At 38.5% G+C, this 27,796-nt stretch overlaps 1 protein-coding gene across 5 annotated transcripts in view; it reads right to left on the bottom strand.

The window, feature by feature from the left end:
• sorcs3a (sortilin related VPS10 domain containing receptor 3a) overlaps window positions 1-27,796 on the bottom strand; it is a 300,196-nt gene that overhangs the window by 171,890 nt on the left and 100,510 nt on the right. For 3 of the 5 annotated variants that reach the window (XM_077570516.1, XM_077570517.1, XM_077570515.1), the window contains exon 2: window positions 11,326-11,393. In XM_077570516.1, coding sequence (XP_077426642.1) covers window positions 11,326-11,393 — 68 coding nt within the window. Of the gene's footprint in view, window positions 1-11,325; window positions 11,394-11,487; window positions 11,551-27,796 lie in introns of those variants that run through there. The other 2 variants (XM_077570519.1, XM_077570518.1) reach the window with 2 other exon arrangements.

The following is a 27,796-nucleotide window of genomic DNA, read 5'->3' as shown; positions in this document are numbered from 1 at the left end:
GTGCATCAATTGAGCAGTCACTGTGCATATGAGCAAATGTGTGCCCTGTTGCAAAAACCGGCCCCCTATGGAGGATGAAGTCCTATGCACAGTGTGTGTAGTGCTTTTCGGGAGGGGCGGCCCTGAGGCCACATTAATGTGTGCCGCTCTGTTCCTTTGGCTTTGTTGACACTGTTCACTGTTGTGATGGCTCCCTCAGCTGTCAACCGCCCCCAATCCTCTGTAATATATATCAAGTTGTTGTTTTTTAATATGGGACCACAGCATATGAAATAAATATTACCTTTAAAGACAAAGAAGAAAATTGTCATTTGTTTCAATATTAAAGTAGACAGTGAAATAAGTAATTTGACTGAGTGCTTTAAATAAAGAGGATCACATTTTGTATTTTGCCATAACTTTTTTTTTTTTTAAAGTGGATAAATCTTGGGGTAGATTCAATGGCGGAGGAACATGGACATGGACATTCAACAACATTGTCAATACCTACAAATTTTTTTATATATCAGCTCCGGAAGCAGATAGAAACATAATTCCAAAAACATTTCAGAGCTTACATATCTGACACAAACCTAAGTTTATTTTGATAAACCTTCAATAAAGTAAAAATAAATAAATAAATCAACCAACAACTGTGTCACATCTGCCTGTGTGTTTTTGGAGACAGTTGTCATGTTGCCTATGTGAATGTCAGCCTATGTTAGTCCATAAAAAGGCATCATTTGCTTGTTTTTGTTATGTATTTATTTGCATGTTTAATGTTCAGTGTTTTGAACAAATAATGTATGTAAAATCAGACACAAAAAGAAGAAATGTATCAACCTTGTACAGTAGAAACAAGCTGATATTTTAAACACACAATAAAACAATGGGAAAAAAGAACTACAGAAAACAATACAATAAAAACAAACCAAGGGTTCTTTTTAACCTGTATTTCTTAACAACTTAATAACATGAAACAATGTGATCATCAAAAACACATTAATTAATGTTTATTTATTCATTTATGGGTGAACTTATGAGATTTTTTTTTATATATACTTAGTCGTGCATTTTGCTGTTCGGTTTCCTTTTCTACTTATTGTGTACAGGTCAGTAACTGACATTTGCCTTTTTGAAACCAAGTGGTAGAAAGCTTTATTGTAACTGAGCAACTCATTGAAAATTGTAACAGCTCCAATGTATTGAATTCATAACACAGTATTTTATGCAGCCCACGAGTTGGCGCTCGCAGCCCAAAGTCGGCATATAAACGATATACCTTTCAGGTATGACTTTATGGTCACCCCTATATGAATCATGGTTTCACCCTGGACACCCCAATGAAAAATTTCTGGCTACGCCCCAGGGTAGATTGGTTCTTTGTAATAATCCCTCTTGTTGGAAAGCCTTATAATTGCCCTTTTTAAATGGTGTCACATATGTACTGAACATGTTTTGTGGGATGAGCGGCACAACTGAGTATGTGGGTGGCAGCCAAATCCTCTCTGCCAACAACATATTTTGCTGTTGCCTGTGACTCTTGTTTGGTAGATTGGATGATAGAAGTTTAAACAAACAGGGCAATTAAACAATCTATTCATTTAATAATTAGTAGCCTTAATAGTGTGCAGCAGAACCATACACAACCTGGCACTTCTTCTAAACACTTGTTGGTGGTGTTAATTTAGGCCTACTTGGATGGAGTTATCAGCAAGTGAGTAGTTTGCCAACTTTGATAAATCTTCATCTATACAAAACTGTACTCCTGAAGCCAGATTGCAAACGTTGAAAATCTCTGAAGACAAGCTGTTTTAATGAATTGGTTTCTTGTCAGCTAGGAATAATTTCCCATCACTTGTTTCTTAGATATGAATACACATTTGTAAAAGATGCATGAAGAGTCATTTTAAAAGTAAGGGTATTAATTCAGTTTACAGTTCCACCAGAAATAACAACAACCAACCTAAATCTTGACCTGATACTGCGGTCCTTTGGTGGAGCTCACACTTCCTTGTAATGCGAGATCAAATGTCGCTTGGCCCGGTTCTCGTATGAATTGGATCGTAAGATACAAATGTAGCTGCATCAAAACGCCACAACAAAACAACAGGAAGGGCTCTTCTTTCTCCTCTGAATAAGTGTATTTAGGCCTGAACAATTATGGAAAATAATCTAAGCGCGTTCGGAGCTGTTGTATTCTGGCGTGGTTACGGCCGACACTTATTTGCAAATTGTCATTAAAGAGTTGTTGTTTGTTCGCTGCTTGGCCTGATTAGTTCACCAATGCTACAATACATCTACATTAAAAGAGGCTACGGGGTGGCACCTAAATGACGGTGAGTAATGAATAGCAATAATTATTTTGTCCGTCTTAATTTTCATTCATGAAATCGGACACCACAACATACGGTCACATGCGTATAAACTCAGTTTACAAAACATGCAACACTACGGCAGCCGAAAAGTCATAACTCACAACGGTGAAGTGTTGTTTTAAAAACAAGATCAAACAGATTAAACATGTTTGACACTCGTCTCAAGGTCTCATGAGACAAAAAAATTCACCAAAATTACGTGCACTTATGGTGCCAGGCTTTAGTTACAGCAGTGACGTTCCTGCTCCCCCCCTCCTTCCTTCCGCTCTGTTTCAATGCGCAATCGCAGCTTCTCACGATTACATAATCGCGTTTTGTCAAACCGTGATTTAATTGCAAATGCAATTAATCGTTCAGCCCTAATGAACATTGCTTGTGAATCAGATGGCCAGTGGTTGTACTAAAACGTTGTCTATTGCTACTTTGCTTTGAGTTCAACAGTTCACAAGAAAAGAAGAAACACGCATACCAGTTATGCTATTTTCCTTGCTCCCGATTCTCTAAGCCTGTTCCTTTTTGACTTGCATTAGAAGTTAGCTGTATTGTACAGCTCCTGGTGCCCATAGACCACAATGATTATTTTGTCCTACATTTTACCTGCCTACAGAAGTCACCGTCCAGTATTGGGAAAGTTCATTTTCTACACGAGCTAGTTCAAAGTTCAGCTCACAAATTTTAGAATGAACTAGTTCATGTCCTAGTTTACAATTTAAATTTTTCCAACCACAGTACATTTTTCCAAAAATGAACTAGAGGCCCTGAAATGACCTCAGGATGGCTCAAGGCCGTGATTCCCAACAAAGCTGGCTGCCAAGTTCCATGCCTCTACTGTATTCACGAAACTCAACCTGCGCCAAGGTTACCTGCAGGTTTCTTTGCACACTGACAGTTGTAACCATACAGTCTTCATGACTCACATGGGGATTTCCACTATACCCGCATATCCTTCAGTTCTGCCCTCAGCTGCTTTCATCATGGCCACAATCTTTGGCAGGCATCCCAGGTGTGGTTGTATACCTGGACAACATTGTGGTGCACAGGGTGACGTGCACCATACACAACGGCCCCCTCTCCACAATGCTCGATGTGCTGGCCAGCCACAACCTCACAATCAATGGGGGGAAGTGCATCTTTGCAGTGCCTGCTATTGAGTTTGTGGTATTTTGCCTGACCGCTGATGGCCTGAGTCTACTGCATTTGAATGTTGACGTTGTATTGTACCTGCCAAAGCCCTCATGCCCTGTGCAGCTGTCCACCTTTCTGGGGATGACTGCCTTCTACTTGTGCTTCCTCCCCAACTAATCCGATACAACCGCACAACTGCGTGCCCTCTTGAAGCAGGCTGCCCCATAGCAAAGCCCCACGTTCAAGCCCTGTGATGCATCCAAGACTGCAGTATGTTGCTGTGCTGTGCCAACTTCATCAGGGGACTGAACGCCCGCATGCCTTTGCGTTGTAGTCACTCACTTCTGCTGAGCAGAGGTGCTCGGTCGGGGAGAGAAAGGTCCTGGCTTGTGTTTGGGCATTTGAAAGGTAGCAATGTACCTGTATGGATGACTCTTTACGCTCCGCACGGACCACAAGGCTCACAGACTTGTTAGTTTCGACTGGGTACGGAGTACAAGCCGCTGCGGCCAATAGAGTTGTGGAGAGATTTAACCAAACCCTAAAAAACGACTGGGAGCGCACATTATAGACGGCCTTACCTTCTCTGCGGCACTACAGGGAACTTTGTTGCACTATAGAGCAATGCCACAACTGGAGTCTCCCCAGCTCTCCTCATGTTTTCCTCGACCACCTTCATCCTCCAATTAGGGCCACTCCAGCATCGGTGCCCTTTTCACATTATTTTGTGTCTCTACGGCGAAAACGCCACAGTTTGTGTCTATACACATTCAGTATACACATACAGTAAATACAAGTTTATAATGGTGTGTAACCCACCGGAAATACTCAAGCCGTTGTCAATAAACATGATGCTTGCAGCAAAGAACCACACTTCTGGAGCGAGGAGGAAACCGACTACTTTATTAGCGTGGTGAGTGACATAAATATGTCTTTTATTGAACGTATAGTAAGTTAAAAGCGGAAATGACGTTGTTTACGAAATTATGTTGTCCGTGTGTCGTGATCCGAACAGGTTATTCCAATCGAGCACAAATGAGCATGTAAACGGGGGTAACTCTTTCGTCCGCACATGTAAATGTGTTACCTCGATTGTTTCAGAAACCGGAATTCTGACCTTAACCCGAATATTGACTGCATGTAAACATAGTCACTGGTAGCCTTGAATGGAGGGGCTGTAGTGGATCTGAACAGCTCAGTGGCCTATTAGTAGAGTGTCGCCCTAAGACTGGTAGGTCGTGGGTTCAGTCCCCGGCCGGGTCATACCAAAGACTATAAAAATGGGACCCATTTGCCTCCCTGCTTGAGCATTAAGGGTTGGAATTGGGGGGTTACAGCACCAAATGATTCCTGAGCGCAGCTCCTGCTGCTGCTCACCGCTCCCTCAGGGGATGGCTCAAATGTAGAGAAAGAATTTCACCCCACTTAGGTGGCACTTTAACCCTTTAACCGTTAAAATCTATCGCAATAACTTGAATCAAGAAGCGAATCTTCTCTCAACAAAATGGCCGCCACAGAAATCGCCAAGGTTTGCCGGACTCATCCAAAGACACCAATGTACTCTTCTGCTCTTATTCTGCTCCTTATTCTATGCCCCACTTAGGTGGGTGTGACAATCAGTGGTACTTTAATTTAAATTAAACAAGGACTATGATTTTCCTGATACATGTCCTGGGACACCGGTAAGGCATCTACAGGAACAAGGTGAGCAAGCTGTGCTGGAGGAACCAGAGCCCCGTCCAGCTCGTGTCCGCCTTTGACCTTGATATTTGGACGATTACGTTACTGAATTTTAATGCTTATATCTTAGCCACTGCTTAGGCTACTGCGTGGCAGAATATCCCACATGGCTAAGCGGATAAACCGGCAATCTATCTGGTTTGCTCATTTAGTGATGGGCATTGTTCCGGGCCTTGTTTTTTTTTGGCTTATTGTTTGGGAAATTGTCTGAGTTCCATAAAGAGGGGGGTAAATGTAGCATATGGCCATTCACCAGGGGTGCCCAACTTTGTTCCTCGAGAGCCACTATCCAGCCTGTTTTCCATGTTTCTCTCCACTAACACACCTGATTTGTGATCAGGATCATTATCAGGCTTCTGCAAAGCTTGCTGATGAGCTGATCATTAGATTCAGCTGCGCTGAAGGAGGGAGACATGGAAAACAGGCTGGATAGTGGCTCTCGAGGACCAAACTTGTCCACCCCTGTCATACGCCGCACTGCTACACCTTGTTACAGCAGTGTTGTAAAGCAGTGTTGCAAAGCTCCTTTGAGGAATGTATGCACCCGTTACGGCAGTTGAGAATAAAGTACACTTTGCACTTACAGTCATACTCATGTTTTTGGACATAAGAAAGATTTCTTCATTCCTTTGCACTTTGTTCACCAGTACTTGGTTCATTTGTCTTTCTGTTAAACTTTTTACTTATTTTTCAAACTCATCTCTAGCCTTTCCCTTTTGGTTATTCACTTTGAATAACAATAAAGCAAACAATGTTACCACACTTACTGAGAAAATAGATTTGATGAAAGATTAAACAGGACATGGAAAATGACTTTATTGCCTGAATACAAACAGTTGGGTCTCTGGAGTACTAATTAACATAATAAACACCTCCACACCAAGTTTTCTGCCAATGACTTGGTAGGCAGATTGGCACAAATTTTAGAGTTAAAGAACCACTTTGAAGTGTCAGCATTTCACTTTGCAGCATATTACAGTGGATACAGTAAACCACTGGTGTCACGCGGAATACTCATACCTCCAAAATAATTACTTTTTATAACCCCAAAAATGACGCGTTTATTATTGCATCATCAAAGAAAGACATTTTTAACACTTAAGATTGATAATTTGTAAAAATAAATAAATAAAAAGGAAAAGAAAATCATATCCACACATATGGACTCGCCAATAGTAGTAGTAGTAGTAGTTCTGTGAAAACTGTATAAAATTTTCCAAATTTTGTCATCAAAAGTTTCAGCCCGACGTCTGCGAAAAGTGAAATGTGAATCTTGCCCAGTCTCTTGCAATCAATCTTCCACACACATGATGGTGAAACTTTCGATTTAGAATACTGAATTTCAGCAGAATTTAAGTGGTCGCTTAGAGAACAAAACATGCCTCCAATATATACTGGACAATGTGATACAAAAAGGAAAAGCACTTGTTGAAGAAATTTTGCAGCAATTATCAATAATTCAACAAGGAGTCTGCTGTGAGGATGTAAGATTAATGAAGCAAGCTGGCCAGATGGTGGACCCACTAACATGGACCATAGACCCTCCATGGGGGTGAGCTGGCACTGTCCAATGCAAAAGTGATGTATTTTATACAGCAGAGGGGTGGGTGGGACAGGAATTTAGGAGACAGAACATCAACATACAGAATACAATACAGGTAAGACTAGGGGTGGGAATCATTGGGCGCCTCACAATTCGATTACAATTACGATTCAGGGGCTACGATTCAATTATAAAACAATTATTGATCCATTTTTAATTTATATATATTGATGCCGTTTTTTACAACTCACATTTCTATTTCTTTCATTAAGTATTAATCACTTGGTGCAATTGATAAAAAAAAACTCAGTTCAGATCAGATTAAAGATTTGAGTCACAGATCACATCATTTTTCGGATCAGCAAAAAATAAAAATAAAAAATACAACAGAGGTAAAGTTAATAATTAACCCATGAACATAGACATTTGAATGAATTATGGCAAACTTAAGTGAAAGCCTGTTGCACGGTGTTTTCATTTCAAATATAACTTTTAATTCTCATTTGAGATTTGCAAAATAAATGTAATCTAATTAATATTCATCATCATTTATTTTATCAATTTAGCGTCCCTAATGGACTATGTACCTAAAACTATCCAAAAAAGAATAATCAATTAAATCATTATTGACTTTTTTTTTTTTTTAACCTTAACATTATATTGTAATAGGTGAAGGGATGCAACTGATAGTGTGGTATGAATTTTGGGCCATATCAGCCAGTCCTTATATATATATATATATATATATATATATATATATATATATATATATATATATATTCTTTATGGATATGTGGTGTAGAACAGTGGCCCCCAACCTTTTTTCCACACAGGTTCATACAAACCTGGCTGTTCGCAAATCAACTATGTATTTTTATGTACCTGTAATAGCAGCACAAACAACATAACAAGGGTAACAACAACGCTTTAATACGGTGAGTTCACTATGGTAATGCTTATGAATGATACGAGCAACACAAAAATTAGGGTATTTTGTAGATATAACAATAAATATGAAGCCACATTTTTATGTAACTATATTAGATGCGCCCTCCTTAAATGCGCCAACATAACAATGCACCACAGAACAAATCTAAAGTCCATGAGTAACTCGACTGATGCGACTGATATAATTAGCATCTTGTCATGCGTCAAGAGTCCGTCGTAAGCAGGGAGAATCCGGTCACTTTTAAAAATAAAATATTTTTATGCCTCGGCTAATCAATTAACCGGAAGTTGTTGTTTTTTTTATTCTTTCAACTGTGCGGCCCGCCGTGGCCGGTCCAAAGTGGCCCACGGACCGGTACCGGTGGTTGGGGACCACTGGTGTAGAAGATCCCTGTCTATGGCTTGTTAGCCATCTTCAAACATCAGCATCACATTCAAGTCACAATCAGGGAAGTAAAACATTATTGGACTATAGCAATAAGGAGCCCGCTAAAACAATAAAGTTGTCCTAAAACGGTTGGTCAAGTCCAAGAGAGTGAGTTTTTTTTAATTTTTCATCTTTGTATTGACAAGTTTATTTGACTTCTTCATAGTTGTATTGACCTCCTATTAAAGGGTAAATCTGATATGTTAAAAAATAAAATGATCAGCCTTTTTTTTCTCTGGGCCTTTATTTTGAAAAATATAAGCAAACAAACAAACAAAAATGATCAATATTGATCAATATGAAATACTTATATCATAATACACTTTTCAGCTATATCGCCAGTTGTAGATGCAGCAGTGTTGCTCATTGTATGAAATTGTATTAAGGCAAGTATTTTCAAAAGGTGTTGCTTTAAAGCTTAGGTCTTTAGTTTTCATTCAGAAATAAACACTTCTTAAACACTGAATGTATACAAATGTAATCCTTCTCAATCAACACCTCTGGGCTTCTGTTAATGTGTAGTGGAGATTTTGTCATCATCCACCACCACCCCAGCCTGTATTTTGCCATTTTGTTGTGTTTTGCCATGAGAGGGACGTTTGTGGGCGGAAAGTCTATGTTTACCCCTCCAGCCAATCACAGAGCGGGGGGCGTGTCGCTGAAGGCATGCACAATGTTGACGAGAAGAGTTGGGGTTGAGCCATGGAAGGAGTCAGTTTTGAATTGGTTGTTTACAAACACAAACGGTTGTGTTTACAAACACAAACAGACAAAACTAAAGACCCCACCTTTAATGTTGGGCAATTAGCCATGTATTGTTTTCAGCATCACTGTAATTATAAGTTGCAAGAACTCAAACAAATCCCCATCAGCTAGAGATATAAATAATACTAATAAAATACTGAGTTTTTTTTTTTTTTGCTGCCCATATATAAGGCCACTTTTCCCATCCAGGGCAAAAGGGCAGGTTCTAGGGTACCACTAGGGGTCTATCTGTGCACAGGCCTGCTGCTCACTCCCACTTACCTGAGCCTTTTTCACATGACAGTGAGGCGGAATAAAGTAGGAGGAGTATTCCCACAATGAAGTCGCTACTGAAAGCAGCTGAGGCTAAAGCTACTTCTTGCACACAAAATGTGAACAAACGCATATTTAGAAAAGCTAAAAAACAAACATAGCAAACGTTTAGCTGCCTGATTTGACTCTTTCTCTCTTCTGCCTCTCCATTTTTGCAATGTGGATGATTGAAGCAACATTATTGAACTTTGACAGTAAAAGTCATTTTATCTTAACATTTATGATGTTGGTTTTCAGAGCTGGACACTTCCGTTAATTGTCACTTCCCGTTGATGACACTGCCTACCTTTCGGTGAGTGCACATTGACGCAAAGCCTAAAAAAATACACGGATTGAGCACTGACTAAAGCAGGTTCACATCGATCGGGGTGAGTACAGATGGTCCTTCTCATTCCATGTATTTTTGCGAGGCTCCGCGTCATAAAGCATTTGTCGAAACTATGGAAGCACTCAGCAAACTGGGTGGCCATTGTCATCGACGGAAATTGACCATTACAGGACGTGCCCAACTCTGTTGGTTGTTATAATTGACATATTTAACAAAAGAAAAAAAAAACTCCACAACTATACAAAAGCCCAGCAGTTCAGTGGTGCTTTTCCGGCCCTGGTAACAACGTTCCAATTTTTCTTTACTTTGACACTCTTGACCACAGCAGCGAGGCTATGGATGTGGGGACTAGGCCCAGTCATAGCCAGCCCAATTGCTACACTTAAATCCCATTGAAAACATAAATTAACTAATTCAAACCCAAAAAAAACATGTTAATACGTCTTTAAATACTTTGTCCTTCACTCCCCAAAACGTATTTGTATGTTTTTTTATGTTTAGTTTAGTTTTGATGCAAGAGCACACAAAAGGCTTTGATGCAGCTTCTAACATAAAGAGGTGGCTTAAATCAATGGTGGTTATTACCAAGAACGGCCAGCAGGTGGCAGCAGATTATAAGAGATCAGCCAGAGCCATGTTGCAACAAGCTCTTTTTGACAGTGTTTTCAACAGGTTTGTGAATAATGATGAAACTTAGTTATATTGTAATGCTAATTGCTGCAAAACGGAAACAGATACAAATATACTTTTTATTCCTGATGAAAGAATAGACTCTAATCTTTCTTATGGTAGGTTCCATGTTTTTAGAGCAACAGAAGACAATATTCTGTGGGCCTTACAAAATCAGCCAAAATCCAGTAAAAGAGAGCAAAAGGGATTGCTTCAGTGAAAATGGCTGGGAGAGAATGAGTTAATGTTTTCATAGGTATTACACTGTTACACTGTACTTTTAATGTTTTAAAATGTTTACGCTAAAAAAATTCCAGTGTCTGAATGCAATAAGGTTAGCCTTGTAAAAAATCAAACTGCAAATGTTCTTGGTCATGTTTTCTGCACAGCTTGTAACAACGGATAGCAAGGTAAAACAACATGGTTATCCAATGCCCCAAAGGTCTCCAGAGCATAAGTATACTGGCGGTGAAAGGGGACACAGCATTGTTGTTGTTTTCCATTCATAGGATTACAATTACTTTTAACACAAATAATGTCCCTATGTTATGTTACAACAAAATTTGAAATACAAAATGAACCATTATGAATTCATGATCTACTCACTCATGCTAAGAAATCAGTCAATGCTTTGTAACAAACACTAACTACTACAGCAACAACTCCTATTTTCAGCATGTGTGAAAACCTAACATGAATTACTCACAAACTTTATGAAGTATGACAATTGCTGAAAATAATCTTGGACAATTGTGTGGACTTGATATTGATATAAATCCACCCCGGGAAAATCTTGTATGACAATTGATTGTGTTTCATAATGATGAAAATGGGTTGCAGTCTCCACTCCACTAAATGAGAGATTCCAACTGTTGGTTCTTTGTGAGTGTGTTACAATGTGCATGTGCTCAATTCAACTCATAATAAATCAGAAAAAGAGCAACGCAAACCATATCACTGAGTGACAGGTCTGACACCAGATCACATTGGGCCCATTGTACTGGGGAAAAGAAAACAAAGTGATGACATTCCAGATTTTGCATGTGCACTGGTTGTGTACATTTAGACATGATGGTAGTTTAGACATTAAAATAAAAACATTTTTACTCACCTCCAAAGAGTGCTCTCAGTGACACTGCCAATATGAAAGTCGTATAGCTTGGTTAGTATCAGGATAACCTGTAAAAAAAGAAAAAAAATTGCTAACATTATACAAGGGTGTTTCACTTGAGCAATTATGTATGACAAATTAATAACAATTGTGGCTCTATACCGAAAGAAGAGAGATGGGCTGGAAGAACACTGATGAGCATAGAGGCATAGTGATGGAACACAGGGATGGATGACAGCAGAAAGAAACAGGTATGTTAGATTAAAAGGAATCCCGACTGTAATGACAAGTTTGCTCTATATTATTTATTTGGTTGTTACTAACATAACTATGAGATTCATTTTTCCAAAATCATTTCCAGTTGAATACATTTTGTAGAAACTTTATTTGGACATATATATAGTACAGATATATATGAAAACATTTTGTAAAAACTTTATTTGGACGTATATATACTACAGATATATATATACTATATATATATATATATATATATATATATATATATATATATATATATAGTTATATGTTGCAACACATTTAACGCATTCTACGTCACTACGCACTGAATGGACGTAAATAACAATGTACGTCCAAATAGTTTCTACAAAATTTATTCAACTGGAAACTATTTTTAAAAAATGAATCTCATAGTTATGTTAGTAACAACCAAATAAATAATATAGAGCAAACTATAGTCCTTATTATTAGATCTCCCAGAGCAATCATTTTGACTGTTCTCAAAATTAGATTTGTTGTTACTCTGTTTACATAGATCAACGTTGTTCCTGGCCTTTTGACTTTTCCTCTCTCTGTATGTATATCATTACTGCGCTCCCATTTTATTGTATTAAAAATTGAAAAATGTTTAGGAATAATTACTTCTTTACCTCCGTGTTCGTCAATTTGAATGCTCTATTCATTTCAATGTACATCTTTAGCGTTGCTGGACCTGCGGGTTTGCGCCGCTGGGCTTCCGTAGCAACTCCCATTCAGCGCAGAGGCATTTGGCTTTGGATACAAGCTAGATAAACCTGGTGAATAAAAAAAAAACCTATACTAGAGAGGAGATTTTAAAGCTACATTCTGAGAAGCTGACAGAGAGTCTGACGAATCACGATGGGTGCTCGCTGGATCGCTCGGCAATTTCAGACAGCAAGTCCAAACAAGATCAGCCCACAAAAAGAGCCCTGTACCGCTCCACTGGAAGTGGCGACGCAGTAGTTCAAAGTAGAGTAAAAGCTTAAAGTAAAAAATAGGCTCATAGATGTGATGGAGTCATGGCGTTTTTGGCAGTACAAGCCTGATAATCGAAATCAATAAAGCTCCACCACCCGTCTGCTTCAGAAAAGCAAGAGAGGGGCTTTATTACCTACTCAAAACAGTGAGCAACAACCATATTATCGATTACTTGAGTGGGAGATCTAGTTGTTTTAGAATTCTAGTAGTGCTTAAGGAATATATATATATATATATATATATATATATATATATATATATATATATATATATATATATATATATATATATATATAAGTGTTGCCGAATACATTTTTTGACTAATTAATCGCACAATTTTCCACATTTTTCTAATTTTGCTTCTGCTTTCTTCAAAGTTTATAACAGATATTTACTTGAGTAAAATCGTTGAATTAATGTGAAATAATCAAATACAAAGTATATTTAGAACCAAAGACTGTTATAATAATATTACTTCTGTAAAATGCAACTGTGAAACAAAACGATCACCTTTACAGGCCATCTTTTTTCTCCATAGAAACAATTCTCAGAACTTCTCACTTTCATGTTTAGTTCTGCTCGTGAGCACCATACTTCAGCAGCAATGGCTTGCTTGGCCCATGGAGGTAACTTGAGCGGGGAAATTTGTACTGAGATGATCTGCCAAAGGCGTACAAGTAATATGCTATTTGAATTTGGCTCTGCAAAGTGTGCAAATTACTTAACAGTTCTACAACAACCATCAACCAAGTAAAGTAAAGAAAGTAAAACTACCTATGGTCCATGTTTATTCATCTTCCTGCCAATTACTCCTCCAAATCTGTCTGCACACTAGTTAACTGAGTTAATTTTTTAATACTTTAAAGAATTTAAATTAATCTCCAGACTTTCATTTTGATGGCCCTTAGATAGATAGATAGATAGATAGATAGATAGATAGATAGATAGATAGATTTATGCAATCTGAACAAAGCATTAATGATCAGGAGAATGCTATTGTAATCACCGCTCTGTTTGTGGTTCTTCAGTACGTGTTCAAAAGAGTTCTCGAAAGAATGCAGGCATCTGGAATAATCTTGGATGAGTTTTAGTTTTATGGTATATTTGGGAAAGGATGGTGGTGCTTTTGGATGTGAGGAATTAATTTGAGCGGTTAATGTTGCATGAATAGAAGTCGGCATTCTGTGTAATGTCATTGAAATATACTTTAAAGAATAATGTGCTGTGTTGAAGATGATAATCTTATTAAACAAAAAATAATCTAGCATTTGTTGTAATTTAAAAAAAAAAAAAAAAAAATTAAGAAAAAAATATAGTAAAATAAGAAAATTATTACTTTAAGTAAGCATAATTATCTGCCAACAAAACAAGAAAATTGTACTTAAATTTACCTGTAAGATTATGAAAAATAAGGAAATACTAGGCCCATATCAACCACGGCGGTCTTGAAATTAGTATTTTTAGAAAGTAAGATTGACTAAATAAATAATAATATTATTGATCAAAATACCTCCACAATGAGCCAATGCAGCCTCAGTGTCAAGGATGAAGGTAACAGGGTCCCTTTCTTTTTATTATAATTATTTGATATGACCAAGGTAGTGATTGAACCCACAACCGCCCACTCTGAGGGTAGACACTCTACCACTAGACCAGTGAGCTAGTACAATACTGGCTGGAAGGAAGAAAAATTAGCTCAGTAAATACAAACCCAATTCACAAAAAGTTGGAACTATACCATTTGTGAATAAAAACTGAATGCAATTAAGGGGAGGTGACAAATTTTTATATTTTATTCAGAATAGAACATAGAGAACAGCTCAAAAGTTTAAACTGAGAAAATGTATCATTTTAAGGGAAAACTATGTTGATTTTAAATTCCATGGTGTCAACAAATCTCAAAAAAGTTGGTACAAGGCCATTTTCACCACTGTGAGGCATCCCCTCTTCTTCTTACAACAGTCTGCAAACGTCTGGGGATCGAGGAGACAAGTTTCTCAAGTTTAGAAATAGGAATGCTGTCCCATTCTTGTCTAACACGCGTCTCTCTAACTGTTCGACTGTCTTGGGCTTTCTTTGTTGCACCTTCTTCTTTAAGATGTGCCAAATGTGTTCTATAAGGGCAATAAGTGGACTGCAGGCTGACCATTTCAATACCTGGATCCTTTTTCTACGCAGCCACAATGTTGTAATTTGTGCTGCATGTGGTCTGGCATTACCGTGTTGAGAAATGCAAGATCTTCTCTGAAAGTGATGATGCCTGGATGTTGTTCTCGAATCTGAATATACCTTTCAGCATTGACGATGCCTTTCCAGATGTGCAAGCTACCCATTCCACACGCACTCATGCAACCCCATACGGTCACAGATGCAGGCTTATAAACTGAGTGCTGATAACAACTTGAGTTGTCCTTGTCCTCTTTAGTCAGTATGATATAGTGCCCCAGTTTTCCACAAAGAACTTTGAATCGTGATTCGTCTGACCAGAAAACAGGTTTCCACTTTGCCACACTCCATTTTAAATAACCCCTGGCCCAAAGAAACGCCTGTGCTTCTGGGTCTGCTTTAGAAATGGCTTCTTCTTTGTACTGTAGAATTTCATCTGGCAACGGCAGCTGGCACTGTGGCTTGTGTTCAAGCACAATGTTTTCTGGAAGTATTGCTGAGCCCTTTCTTACAGTAAGCAATCCTGTTTGCGGTGCAGTGCAGTTTAGTTTAAGGGCCCGAAGATCATGGGCATCCAATCCAGTATGATTTTTCGGCCTTGACCCTTATACACAGAGATTGTTCCAGATTCTCTGAATCTTTGGATGATGTTATGCACTTTAGATGATGATTACTTCAACTTTTTTGCTGGTAAACACCTTTTCTGATATTTCTCCACTATCTTTCTGAACAACATTGGAAGAATTGGTGATTCTCTACCCATCTTCGCTTCTGAGATACACTGCCACTCCGAGAAGCTCTTTTTATACTCCAATCAAGTTGCCAATGGACCTCATTAGTGGTAACTGGTCTTCCAGTCTTCCAAGTGTAATTGACTTTTCTAGCCTCTTATTGCTTGCTGTTTGGAGATTTGTTGGCACCATGAAATTTAAAATCAACATATTTTTCCCTTAAAATTATATATTTTCTCAGTTTAAACTTTTGACCTGTCATCTATGTTATATTCTGAACAAAATATTGAAATTTGGCACTTCCACATAATTGCATTCAGTTTTTTTCACAATTTGTAGTTTCCCAACTTTTCTGGATTTGGGTTTGTGTAACGAAACCACAAACTGATGATTTTAACAAGAACAAAATGCTTACAATAAAGTTCAAGTTCCGACAAAAGTTCAACATAGCAATGTTGAACTTTTGTCGGATTATTTTCACACTTTTTTTCCCCCATTTATCTTATTACTAGATTATTCAAAATCTTAAAATAAGAAATTAAAGTTATGAAACCCCAGTTCAGGGCCTTTGGTGTTGGTTAGCCATCTTAAAATGTGGAAAATGCCGTGGGCGTTATTTGTCCATTTTGGCATTCATATGTTTTTCTGTGTTTCATCAAAGAAAAAGCATTTGAAAAAAATACACTAGGGACCTGACATTTTACCAGGATTGTTAAAAAAATGTAGAAGTTCAAATTGGCGCCATGCTGTAATTTATAATTATTACCAAACAGGAGGGAGAGATTTACACGAAATTCCTGTAATAATGTCCGATTTTGGCTCATTGACTCCCATTATAAATCACAGTTTTTGATATGCTGTAAACTTGATGTGTTATAATGCATCTTCCGTGATTACTGATGCAATCGCTTCTTTGACGAGTCATAAACATGAAAATAGAGGAATTTGTGTGTTGAGAGTGTTAACACAAAAATCCATTAGGTGGCGCCAAAGGCTAATAAATAAATACAAAATGCATCCATAAAAAAATTATATTGTTATGACTTATGGACTTGTTTGAGCCTCTAACTATGTCATATGAAATATTCAAATTAGTCTTTTATTTTATATATATATACAGCATAGTTAGTCTTGCAATTAGCATAATACTGCTATTGTTGTCCATAGGGGGCATTAATAAAAAATAAAAACTATATATGTATAGATAGGTCTGATGCCACTGAACATTTTGAGCGGTTGAAAGTGAAAAAAATATTCATAAATGACTAAAGTTATCACACTTCAAAGGAAATGCCTGATTTTGGCAAAAATTGCATGAATTTAATCAAACTATAATAATGCCCAGGGGTTAAGCCTCACAGTACTTAAAACTGGCTGTTAACACTTAATGCCAAGACTGCTTGATCAAATAAGATAATTAAGTAATGCGTATCTTAAAATAAGCAGAATGATCTAGTCTGACAATCTTATTTCAAGTAGAAATAACTTGTCAGAGCAAAATAAGCAAATTTAGGTTAAATTTAAGAAATTATATCTTACTTACAAATTTCAGTTTTTGCAGTGTGACTTCACCTGACTGCTTGGAATTTACTGGTGGCTCAAGTAGAATTGCTTTATTTTAATTTATTTTTTTTATCCACAGTAACTTGGGACTTGCTTAAAACTTGACTGTTAAGACGTAAGATTTGCTTGTGACTTGCACATACAGTATGTGACTTACTCCCCACCTCTGTAACACAACTTGACCTGGCCTCAACAGGGCAACCTACTTTGATATATTACATGCCATTTACATTAATGAGTTTGTTTGTTTGTTGTTGTTTTCCTTCCTTATTTAAATGGTTGGTGCCGCTTCTTGTAAGCATCAGTGTTTGTTATTAGCATATCCCTCCCAGCTCATGCTTGTTTAAAACAACCTGACAACCCTGTCTTGACTCACAGAGCTGGAAGCACACACAAAATAGGTTGTGCCTTGACTATTGTGACAGGCATCAGCAGAGTAGTTAGAAATTGGATCCCTAGATAAATGCTATCTCAGCCAGCACCTTCTTCCTCCACATGCATATTCTTTAACCTCTTGTAGCACTTCATCAACACCACAAAGCCCTGATAGATGATAGTATGCAAATAGTGCTATCACAGAACCTTGCCAAGGGTGTCATACTAGCTTAAAGGGATACCTGACTCAAGGAGCCATTTTCAACAGTAAAAAGATACTATTTTGTTCATAATTAATGTGATAACTGCATTATTTTTCATGAGCAATTAATATCTTTAAAAACACTTTTTCCACTTGCTGTTGACAGAAGAGGAACTAGGTAACAACTAACCATGGCTCAGTTTGCTGACCAAACCCTGAAAACAGGTGAGCTGTGATTGGTCGTTACCTTATTTCCTCAGCACAGGTGATGTCATCTTCAGTTGACAGTAAGTGGGAGAATGTGTTTTTAAAGGTATTAATTGTACATGAAAAATAATTACGCTGTCACATTAATTCTGGACAAAATATTACCTTTTAATGCTGAAAACGACTCAATGAGTCAAGTATCCCTTTAAGCAGATTCAGTATCTGATGAAGACCAAGCACCACCATAGAATACTGTATATTGATTTAAGAGAATCATCAGCACCTCAATACTAAATGTACATTTCCTTACAAAATTTGATGTCTAAGGGTATGTGCTTCAAGTACATACTATAAAGCACATGTGTCTCTGTGCTCATAAAGGTATGTTGCCAAATATAAAGTGAAATGTCACAAGACAGGATTCATCTCGCTGCATGATGTAAGGAATTTTAAATTCCACTTGAAAAAGCATGATGTAAAACGATCAAATGGGGACTTTTAATCTTTAAAAGCTATATCTACTTGAAATTGAATTCATTTTAAATGTCAGTCTGACTCATGCGCTTAGACTCGATTATATACCCAATTTAGTGTTAATATTCAATTTCTCCTTGCCTTAAGCACTCACTACCTCACATATTTATATATTTGTCTTTTGCAAAATAAACACAGATGCCTATGTTTGCTTACCCTCTCTGCTCCAGGTCTGGTTCCTGCTGGGCACATTTCCAAAATTGCCCTTTTAGAATTGAACCTTGATTCGTGTTCAGTTTCCTTCCACCCAGAGGCGCCTAATCCAGGTCCAGAAAGTAAAAATCCTGCCACAGTTTGGCTTTAGCCCCAGGTACTAGCTAGCCAGTTCCCTAGCAGGTAACCGGGTGTCAAGGCGCTATCTGTGACCCGTGCACAATCTGTGACGCGTATGCGCAGAAGATCAGCCATCTTGTATCGCTAACTACGGAAACCGCACTAGAACTAAACACATTTATATGCCTGCCTCGTAAAATAATGTTACATGAAAAAAATATTAGATTCTTGAATAATTTTAAAGTAACTAAGTAACTTTTAATACTATACATTTTAAAGATGAACATTTTACTTTTGACAGCATTATATTTCCAGTGAGTCTGCATTGTTATACTTTACAGTAGGTCTGCAGTGTGTGTGTTTTAAATGATCCCCACCCCTCACACAGTCTCAACCCCTATGCTATTGTAACCCTAAGATGTTGTTGTTGTTTTCGGAGGCTGGGTAAAATGCAGGCTACAAATAGTTTAGAGTTTATGATGTTTTCTGGCATCTTCCTGCTAAATTAACCAGACACGGCAGGACAGGATTAGAGCATGTCTCTCTTTAATTTAACTCTGTTCTTGAACGAGCCTCTTGGTTACACCTCTCTCTCCTCTGCGCTCATGACATGCGCAGTACACAAAACACTTGCATGTAAACTTAAAATAAATACAAAACCAAAAGTAATGGAAATGCTTCATAAAAATGTCTAGGGGTCGCTATTGAGCAATTTATTGAAAATTGAACAAGAAATCTCTAAAATATTCATGTTCATGACAGGTGCAAAGTTGCATGAGTTTTCACACATGTTTATACTCTCAAAAAAAAAGCATTTTTCTTTGCAAACATCATCGCTACGGCAACAGCGTGCAACAAAATAAAAAGCTTTATATAACTTTTCATTTGAAACGTCTTAAGATGAATTACACATTGTTTGAAGACGATCGGATACATTTTGTAGGACTTCGTTAAATAATGACCCCTGTAAAAGGCCACAAAAAATGGCTACAAATCCCAACGGAAATCAAAATAGCCTCTAGGTGCTTTGCACAAGCGGTGATGCTTCATTAAGAAGGATTTTTTTCCCTTTGAAAACAATGCATGGCTATGGCAACAGCGTGCGACAAAATAAAAAGCTTTCAATAACTTTTCTTCAACATTTTAAGATGAAACACACCAAATTTAAAGATGATCGGATAAATTCTCTAGGAGGAGTTCATCAAAATATGACCCCTATGAAACAGCTCGCAAAAATGGCAACAAATTCCAAAGTAAATCAAAATGGCGGACTTCCCGTTAGGTTTAGCACATGGCTCAAAAATAGTTTTTGGTACCTTGAGGGCTGTTACATATGCCATTAAATTTTGGTAACTCTAGGTGAAACGTACAACAGGAATGCTTCATTATGTAAGAATTTTGAAACGCAAAATTTGATGCCCCGCCTCTGGGGGACTTCCTGTTAGTTTGTTTTTTGTTCATTGTGAGCTGTTACTTATGCCTCCAAATTTGTTCGTGCCTCTAGGTGATTCGTACAAACTGCAATGCTTCATTAAGTAGGAATTTTGAAAGTCCAAATTTGATGCCCCGCCCCCATCATACAGTACGTTGAAGGTATTATTTGATTACTATATTAAGTGTAATCTTTGCGTGTTCAAAAATAATTGAAAAATGAGATCTGATGAAGAAGCCTTCTTTATAAAGAATTTATTTTAAGAGCTCTTAAAAGACACAAGAGTAAATGCTTACATTCCAAAGGTGATGTTAAGCCTCGAGTGTGTCAATATGAAAACACAGTCGTTTTATAGATGAAAAAAGCATACTCCTCCTCTGAGGCTGGACAAAGGGTTAGTAATTATAATAGACAGACAAGTGATTTACTGACATGTTTACTCCATTTCCCCTACCATCCCGGATATATGATGTAGGCAGGTAATGCCATGCGACCTAGACTCCCTCAGACCCAAAGTGTTATCTTCCATGAGAACTTGAGAACATGACTCCCATGTGCATTCCTATCTCACCAGCTGGAAGGGAGTGAAAAGTGTTATTCATTACAATACAGTTAATATGTCCAATATATTTCACACAAACATTATCACAGTTATATGGCATCTATATACTATAAGTAGATTCATAAACAGTAAAAATATGCATAGAAAATGTTAAATGTCTTCAACGTCCAAAACAGAAGATTTTTTCCCCTGATGTCCCAGGTGTTGAGATGTTACAGCTCAAGTTTGAAGTCAATCGGGTTAACGGTGTAGGACAAGGGGGCAAAAGTATGGCCCATGTAAATGTGCAAAAATGGGCCAAAATTGGACATTCAAATACTCATACCTCACTTCCTGTTCATTTTAGGGTACAGCTATCAAAGTCTTTTTTTGTTCGTTTGGATGTGCTATAGGTAACACCCAATTTTCGTAGCGATAGGACATTTGTACCGGACAGGAATCCGTTAAACCTTTGAAGGGGGCGCCACAGACCTATTTTTCTGTTATCATGTATGGCGACTTTAAAATATCAAAAAAAATTGCCAGGCCAGACCTGTGTGTAAAGTTTGCTGAGTTTTGGTTCACGTTTAGTGTCTCAAAAATGTGATCGTTTGCGGAGAAGAATAATAACAAAGAAAAAGAAAAAGAATTCCTTCAGGAACAATAGGGACCTCGTAGCAGTCGCTGCTCGGGTCCTAATGATTAACAAAACAAATATAAGTCAATTGCAAGTAAATAAAAAAATACACATTTGCAAACGTGTTACACTATGATAATGGCCACACATTGTTTTAAAGACAATAATAAATAAACCATACCCACTCTCACAGCAAGCTATAATTACAGTATGTGCCAAAATCTTTTCTATTCGTACAAGATATGCTTGGTTACAGAACTGCTTTGATTAAAATAAAATAAATTGCTTGAATGTATTTTGACCTATGTGGTTGCCGTAGTCAGCGATCTAAGATGGCCGATCTTCTGCGCATGCGGGTCACAGATCGTGCAGGGGTCACAGATTGTGCCTTGACACCGAGCACCCAGGGAGCTAGCTAGGAAGCTCACTAGCTAGCACCTGGGGTTAAAGTTAAACTGTGGCAGGGGTTTTACTTCCTGGACCTAAATTTGTCACCTCTGCTTCCACCTAAACACCTTGGGCACTATTGTCGTGTCTAGCACAAGTCTAACACAAAGTTCAGTCTAATGGGTCGAGTTTTATTTCTTTTGGTGTTTTTCTAGACGGGCACAGATAGAAGGGGGCGTTTGCCTTGTTGTGCGCCATTGTGGCAGAGAACGCAGTCAACTTGTTTGCCATCCAATGGAAGCGGTTCCTCTCATTCCCTTTAACTCATTGAATCCCAGCCATTTTCATTGGCGCAACCCCCATCAATACCATCCATTTGGGGGGATTTTCACTGATTTTGCAAGGCCCACAGAATATTGTGTTCTATTGCTATATAAACATGCAACATACCAAAAGAAAGACTCTTTTCTTTCATCTGAAAAAAAAGTGCATTTCTATCATTTTCCATTCTTTAGTTATCAGCGTTAGAATATAGCCAAATTGTCGAAATTCCAATTCAACAGGGAAAAAAACGTAGAAAAAGAGCTTTTTGTAGAACAAACACAAGCATTGACTTTAACACTACTATTTTTTCTTTTGTGACAGCTCAAACATCTAAATATTGTTTCTGTGCAATAAGACAATATTCCAAAAAGTGCTTTTGATAATAAAATAACAGTTCATTGCACATAAAATAAACAATTGGCTGGTTTGACTGCAGCTCTGCCGCAGCATCAAGTCATCCAGGGGTCGACATGACCGGCGAAACGAGCCATTAACCCCGCGAATCATCGTTCGGTGGTTGCTTGTTGCGTTTGCTTGACGAACGAAGCTTCATTCCTGGACGTGCAGCAACTTGATTGCCGCCGTCATGCTTTGATGAGCCGATGAGGATGCTTTTTTTAAGCCAAAAAGCAATCCTCCAGGGTTAACTGTTTTGTTCTGCCGATTGCTCATTTTCACAGCCTCATCATGGGGTTTGTTCTACTCTTGTACATTTATTGACAGGAGCAGTGAATTTAGTATGATTTTTGCAGATATCCTAGTAATTGATTGTTGCTGTCCGTGACCCATGCATACCAGCTAAAGGATACTGGGAAATGGTTAAATGGACAGCTTTTTATATAGCGCTTTATCTACACCATATGGTGCCTCAGATTCACCCATTCACACACACTTTCATACACCAGCGGTTGGCTGCTGCCCTGTAGGGCGCTGCCAGGTCCACTGTTGGGGTTCAGTGACTTCGACATGGTCACAAGGGCTAGGGATCGGCCACCAATGAACGTGAAATATATCAGATCCAATATGCATAATATATACAAATGAAACATTGTTCATAATCAATACTTGAAAGGATGCCAAATGAGATTTGCAGACTAGCAAAGATGCTTTGTCAAATTCTGGCATGGTTGGAACACATCAAGGCCACAGAAAGATAATAATAATAATAATAATAATAATACAGGAGGATTGGCTGGCAACCAGTTCAGGGTGTACTGTGCCTACTGCCTGAAGACAGCTGGGATAGGCTCCAGCAGACCTGCGACCCTTGTGAGGATACGCAGTTCAGATAATGGCTGGATGGATAATACAGTATAGGACGAAATGCATCACATGATACCTGCTGGCTCCCTTGCAGTTTGATTACTGGGCACTTAATGTTGGAATACCTTTAAGGTGCAGCATTGAATGCTAGAATCATGGAGGTGGTCCCCATCACTGCGTTGCATTAAAACCCCTGATCTCATCTTTTCCAAGCACTAGAAGCTGAGTGTTTCTGCCGTCAGGGGATTAACAGCTTCCTGACAGGCAGGACGTAGCAGGAGGGGCTGGGGGAAAACCACCTGATCCACATACAAAATCCAACTGATCCACATACAAAATCAATACAGCCCCCCCCCCCCCCCCCTCCAACAAGGACGTGTCATTCCTACATAAATGACTGAACCTCAACTCATCCAGCTGTCAAGCACTTGAAGTTTGCACAGCCATCTGCCTCAACAATTTGTCTGCAGATTGAGGGAGGGTGGAGCGATGTATATATGATAGGACTTTAACGCGTTCATTACGATGAATTAATTACTTAAGAATTCCAGCATCCATTCGAGATGGGAGACAATGGAACCTTTAGGTCAGTGCACAATTTCCCGGGACATCAATTACACGCACGCATACGAACTCGGCTTAACATATTGCTAATGGCTACCAAAATTTTTAGATAAAACCGCGTTGCTAGGACTGATCGAAGGCTTATTACATTATAAATACCTGATGGAAGCCTTGATAAAAGTGTGGTTCTGTGGTCTAAATTCTGGTATTTCTTCTGCCACCAAATTGTCACTGTTTGCTAAATTTGCAAACACAGTAAATGCTCCGTTGTTTTGGGAATTGCATTGTAGTTAATGGTTTTTCAGAAGGAAAACATGGACACGTTTTATGAAGAAATATTTCACATTTTAACCATACATTTAATATTGCCGCCAGATCACAGCGGACAGGAAATGTGAGGGCATATACAGAAATGACATTGACCATGAGTACATCCTCCCCCACCTTTTTATTTATTTATTCATAACCATTAACATATGCATTTACTTGTACTCTAACTTACTTACTTGTACTTCTACATGTAGGGTCTATGAAATTAGGGCCCAGACTCTTGTTGCTGTGTGGTAGTAGTGCAAACCACTTACAGTATCTGCTGTCCTGTCAGAGTTGTTTATTTTCCTACGGTTGCCTTGTCTTGTTTTGGAATGCATTATCATCATTACAACACATCATGAATGTTGCTATGTCAACCACAAACACAGTATCTAGACCTTCTTGATCAGAATATGACTAAACAAAAAAAGCCTTACAATTATTGGCCAAGGCATTTATGTTGTAAAGCTTAGAAACTAATAAGTTTCAGTGGACTATAAAGGATTTGTCTTGGAAAAAGAGCTAATTTTGTTTATGTGCATGACTTTGCTGCAAGTTCTGTTATCACATGACAGGATAAAGAAGACTTTAGAAACACTTTACTTAACTTGTCAAGCTTGAGTGCAGCTGTGAGAGTCTGTCAACCAATTAGAGCAAAAAAAGGTCACACAAAGCCAGTCAAAGAAATAAAAGCCTATTTTTAGTTTGTCATGGTAACATTTTGGCCATCACCCGTTTCCCATATTTAGTAAGTAGACAGTAAATGTGACTGCACTCATTTCAATTAATATTTCAATAAACGGTCACCATAGACAGCACCGAATGACCATATTTGCTTAGGTTAAATCCTTACATTTTCTCACAACTATTAGAAATCCAACAAATAGCTTCTATTTAGTAATAGCCTACAGCAAGGGTCTCCAACCTTTTTTCCACCGCAAGTTATTTTCAACAACAAATGAACAGTGGTTATACAATGCATACATTGGCATATATATATATATATATATATATATATATATATATCCATCCATTTACTAGCGCTTATCCGGGGTCGGGTCGCGGGGGCAGCTACTTCAACCAACTCCTCCGACGGGATCCCCCGGCCAGCCGAGAGACATAGTCTCTGCAGCGTGTCCTGGGTTGTCCCTGGGGTTTCCCGCCGGTGGGACATGCCGGTAGGCGTCCAGGAGGCATCCGAACCAGATGCCCGAGCCACTGGCTCCTCTCCATGCGGAGGAGCAGCGGCCCGACCCTAAGTCCCTCCCAGCTGTCAAACTCATTTACTGTAACCAGTAAGGCACTCTACAGTTGTGTCATTCACATACGTTTCGTTCAAAAAGAACGGATCTTTTCAGTGAACGTGAGTGAACGGATCACTTACTGAAGTGATTAGTTCTTTTCTCAGTTAATTTGAGCTCAGCCACGCTCATGTCTTAAATCTTCGCGAACGAGCAATCAGCAGCCAGCGTCAAACACGGGCAAAGGTACTCCCATGCTATTGGCGAACAGCGAGTGAACAAGTCAGTGAGTAAACGTGTTGCCAATTCCGGCTCAGGAATGATTCAGTGAGTGAACGTACTTTTGTTTTTGATAGAAACACACTAATGACAACAAATATAGCAACATAACATTAACTGTGTGTTATATTATTTTATTTTATTTTTTCCGTCTGTGCCGGTGGGGGTTGGGGGTGGGTTGCGTAGACGAACGATTCAATGAATAAATCTTTTGAATATATTTTTTTAATGAACTGATTCTAAAGATTCAGTTCACTTAAAAGAACTGTCATGCCCATCACTAAGGCACTTGTTGTTAATGCTAACAGTTACCTGCTAGCCACTAACGTCGTAGATTTGTGCCGTACCATACAATGACGGCGTAACTAACTAGCGGTTTCTTAGCGTCTGAAATTAGCGATTGAATATCGCTTTGGGATAGTGTTGTGTTGATGTTGGTCGTAATGTCAATAAAAACAAATAAAGAAATCCGAAACATGGAAAAAGGAAGTCAAGTTAGCCATCCCGGCACAATTCGGGCCATCTTCAAAATAAAAGTCTACCAAAGCTATTTGCATACCGTCAATGTATTATTTGGAATGCTTTACTTTGAATTTATCCTTAGTGTAAGCAGCGTGTTATGTTAGGGTATGTTTCCAGCTTCCTTGACATGTCCATGAAAACTTTTCGATTCAAAACCTGTCCATGAGCTACTCAAACTACGCCGCGAGCAGGAGAAGCCTGGCCTACAGTATCTTGTTATACTCTGGTTCAGCAACATGAAGGTCATTATGCATCCTCAGGCAACAGCAGATTTAAATAACATGATTAAAACCAAAGGATTCACCCCCCAACCCCACAATTCCAAAACATGGCCTTTCAATATATCACAGGTACTTGTTGACTTTTTGTTAGATATTCTAGTCAGTGCTTGCCAAACAAACTGACCCTTTGTGTAGTGTGCTTGAGTTACACAAATGACCATGACATTTATTTCTGCTATTCATCAAGAAGTTTCACCCACTGGTTTAAGAGAGTATGAATGTGCAGTATGTGTGTGAGAGAAAATTGGGAAGACGTATTGTATTATATTGCTTGTAAATTTTTGTTTATTTACTTTTATCACTTCTCTCTATCTATCTTTCTCTCACTCTTTTAATCTAAAAGCTTTGTCAGGAGAGTAGTTTTCATGATGTACCTCATTAAATCTGCCTCTTTAGCATTTTGATGATCTTCCTGCATTTATCCTGCAACACCTGCGCATACCTTTTGATACATGACAATGCCAACATAAAAATTCAACATCTATTATTAATGATCCAAAAGGCGTGAGCATCTACTTATATAACCATAAACTTTGTGTCATTAAGGGATTACGCTTATTTATTATATTTTTTTTTAATACCAATGCTAGCTCTTCTTTACTATAAATGATTTCCAGGCAAAGCAAGGTAATAGAAATGTCAGGAATGAATGAAGACTGATGCCTTTGCTGTTACCGTAAGTTTCCCCATTTGACTGATATATCATTTAGGTTTATCTCTCATTATCAACTGGAAGGATTATGGGCCCCAAATCTCCAAGAGGAGACTCAGCACATCTCAAACTAGGCGCAGCAAAGACTTAGGGGCAGTAGTGGCAGGACATATCCATTCTGTCAAATTGTCTCTAGCTGAAGGTGGCACGGTGGATGACTGGTTAGCATGTCTGCCTCCCAGTGCAGAGGACATGAGATCGAGTCCGGGCTTTGGCCTTCCTGGGTGGAATTTGCATGTTCTCCCCATGCTTGCGTGGGTTTCCTCCCAAATTCCAAAGACATGCATGGCAGGTTAATTTAACACTCCAAATTGTCCTTAGGTGTGATTGTGAGTATGGTTGTTTGTCTCTGTGTGCCCTGCAATTGGCTGGCAACCAGTTGAGGGTGTACCACGCTTACTGCCCAAAGCCAGCTGGGATAGGCTCCAGCGCCCCCCGTGACCCTTGTGAGGAAAAGCAGTTAAGAAAATGGATGGATGGATGTCTCTAGCTGCCTTTTGCCGGTACTCTCAACCATTTTCTTTCTCACATTTACTGCTGCCTTCTTCCCTGTGGCCTTTTTTGTTTGTCCATCTCTATGGCCAATCTTAATTGCTTTCATATTGTCTAAAAGCTGAAGACTTTCATTGAAATAGCTGACTTCCCCCGAACGCTGGGGGAGAGGAAAAGATAAATTCACCAATCCT

This window comes from Vanacampus margaritifer, chromosome 7 (genome assembly GCF_051991255.1).
Source record: "Vanacampus margaritifer isolate UIUO_Vmar chromosome 7, RoL_Vmar_1.0, whole genome shotgun sequence".
Classification (NCBI taxonomy): domain Eukaryota; kingdom Metazoa; phylum Chordata; class Actinopteri; order Syngnathiformes; family Syngnathidae; genus Vanacampus; species Vanacampus margaritifer.
The sequence above is the reverse complement of the archived record's forward strand: the minus strand, read 5'-3'. Positions and strand labels throughout refer to the sequence as shown.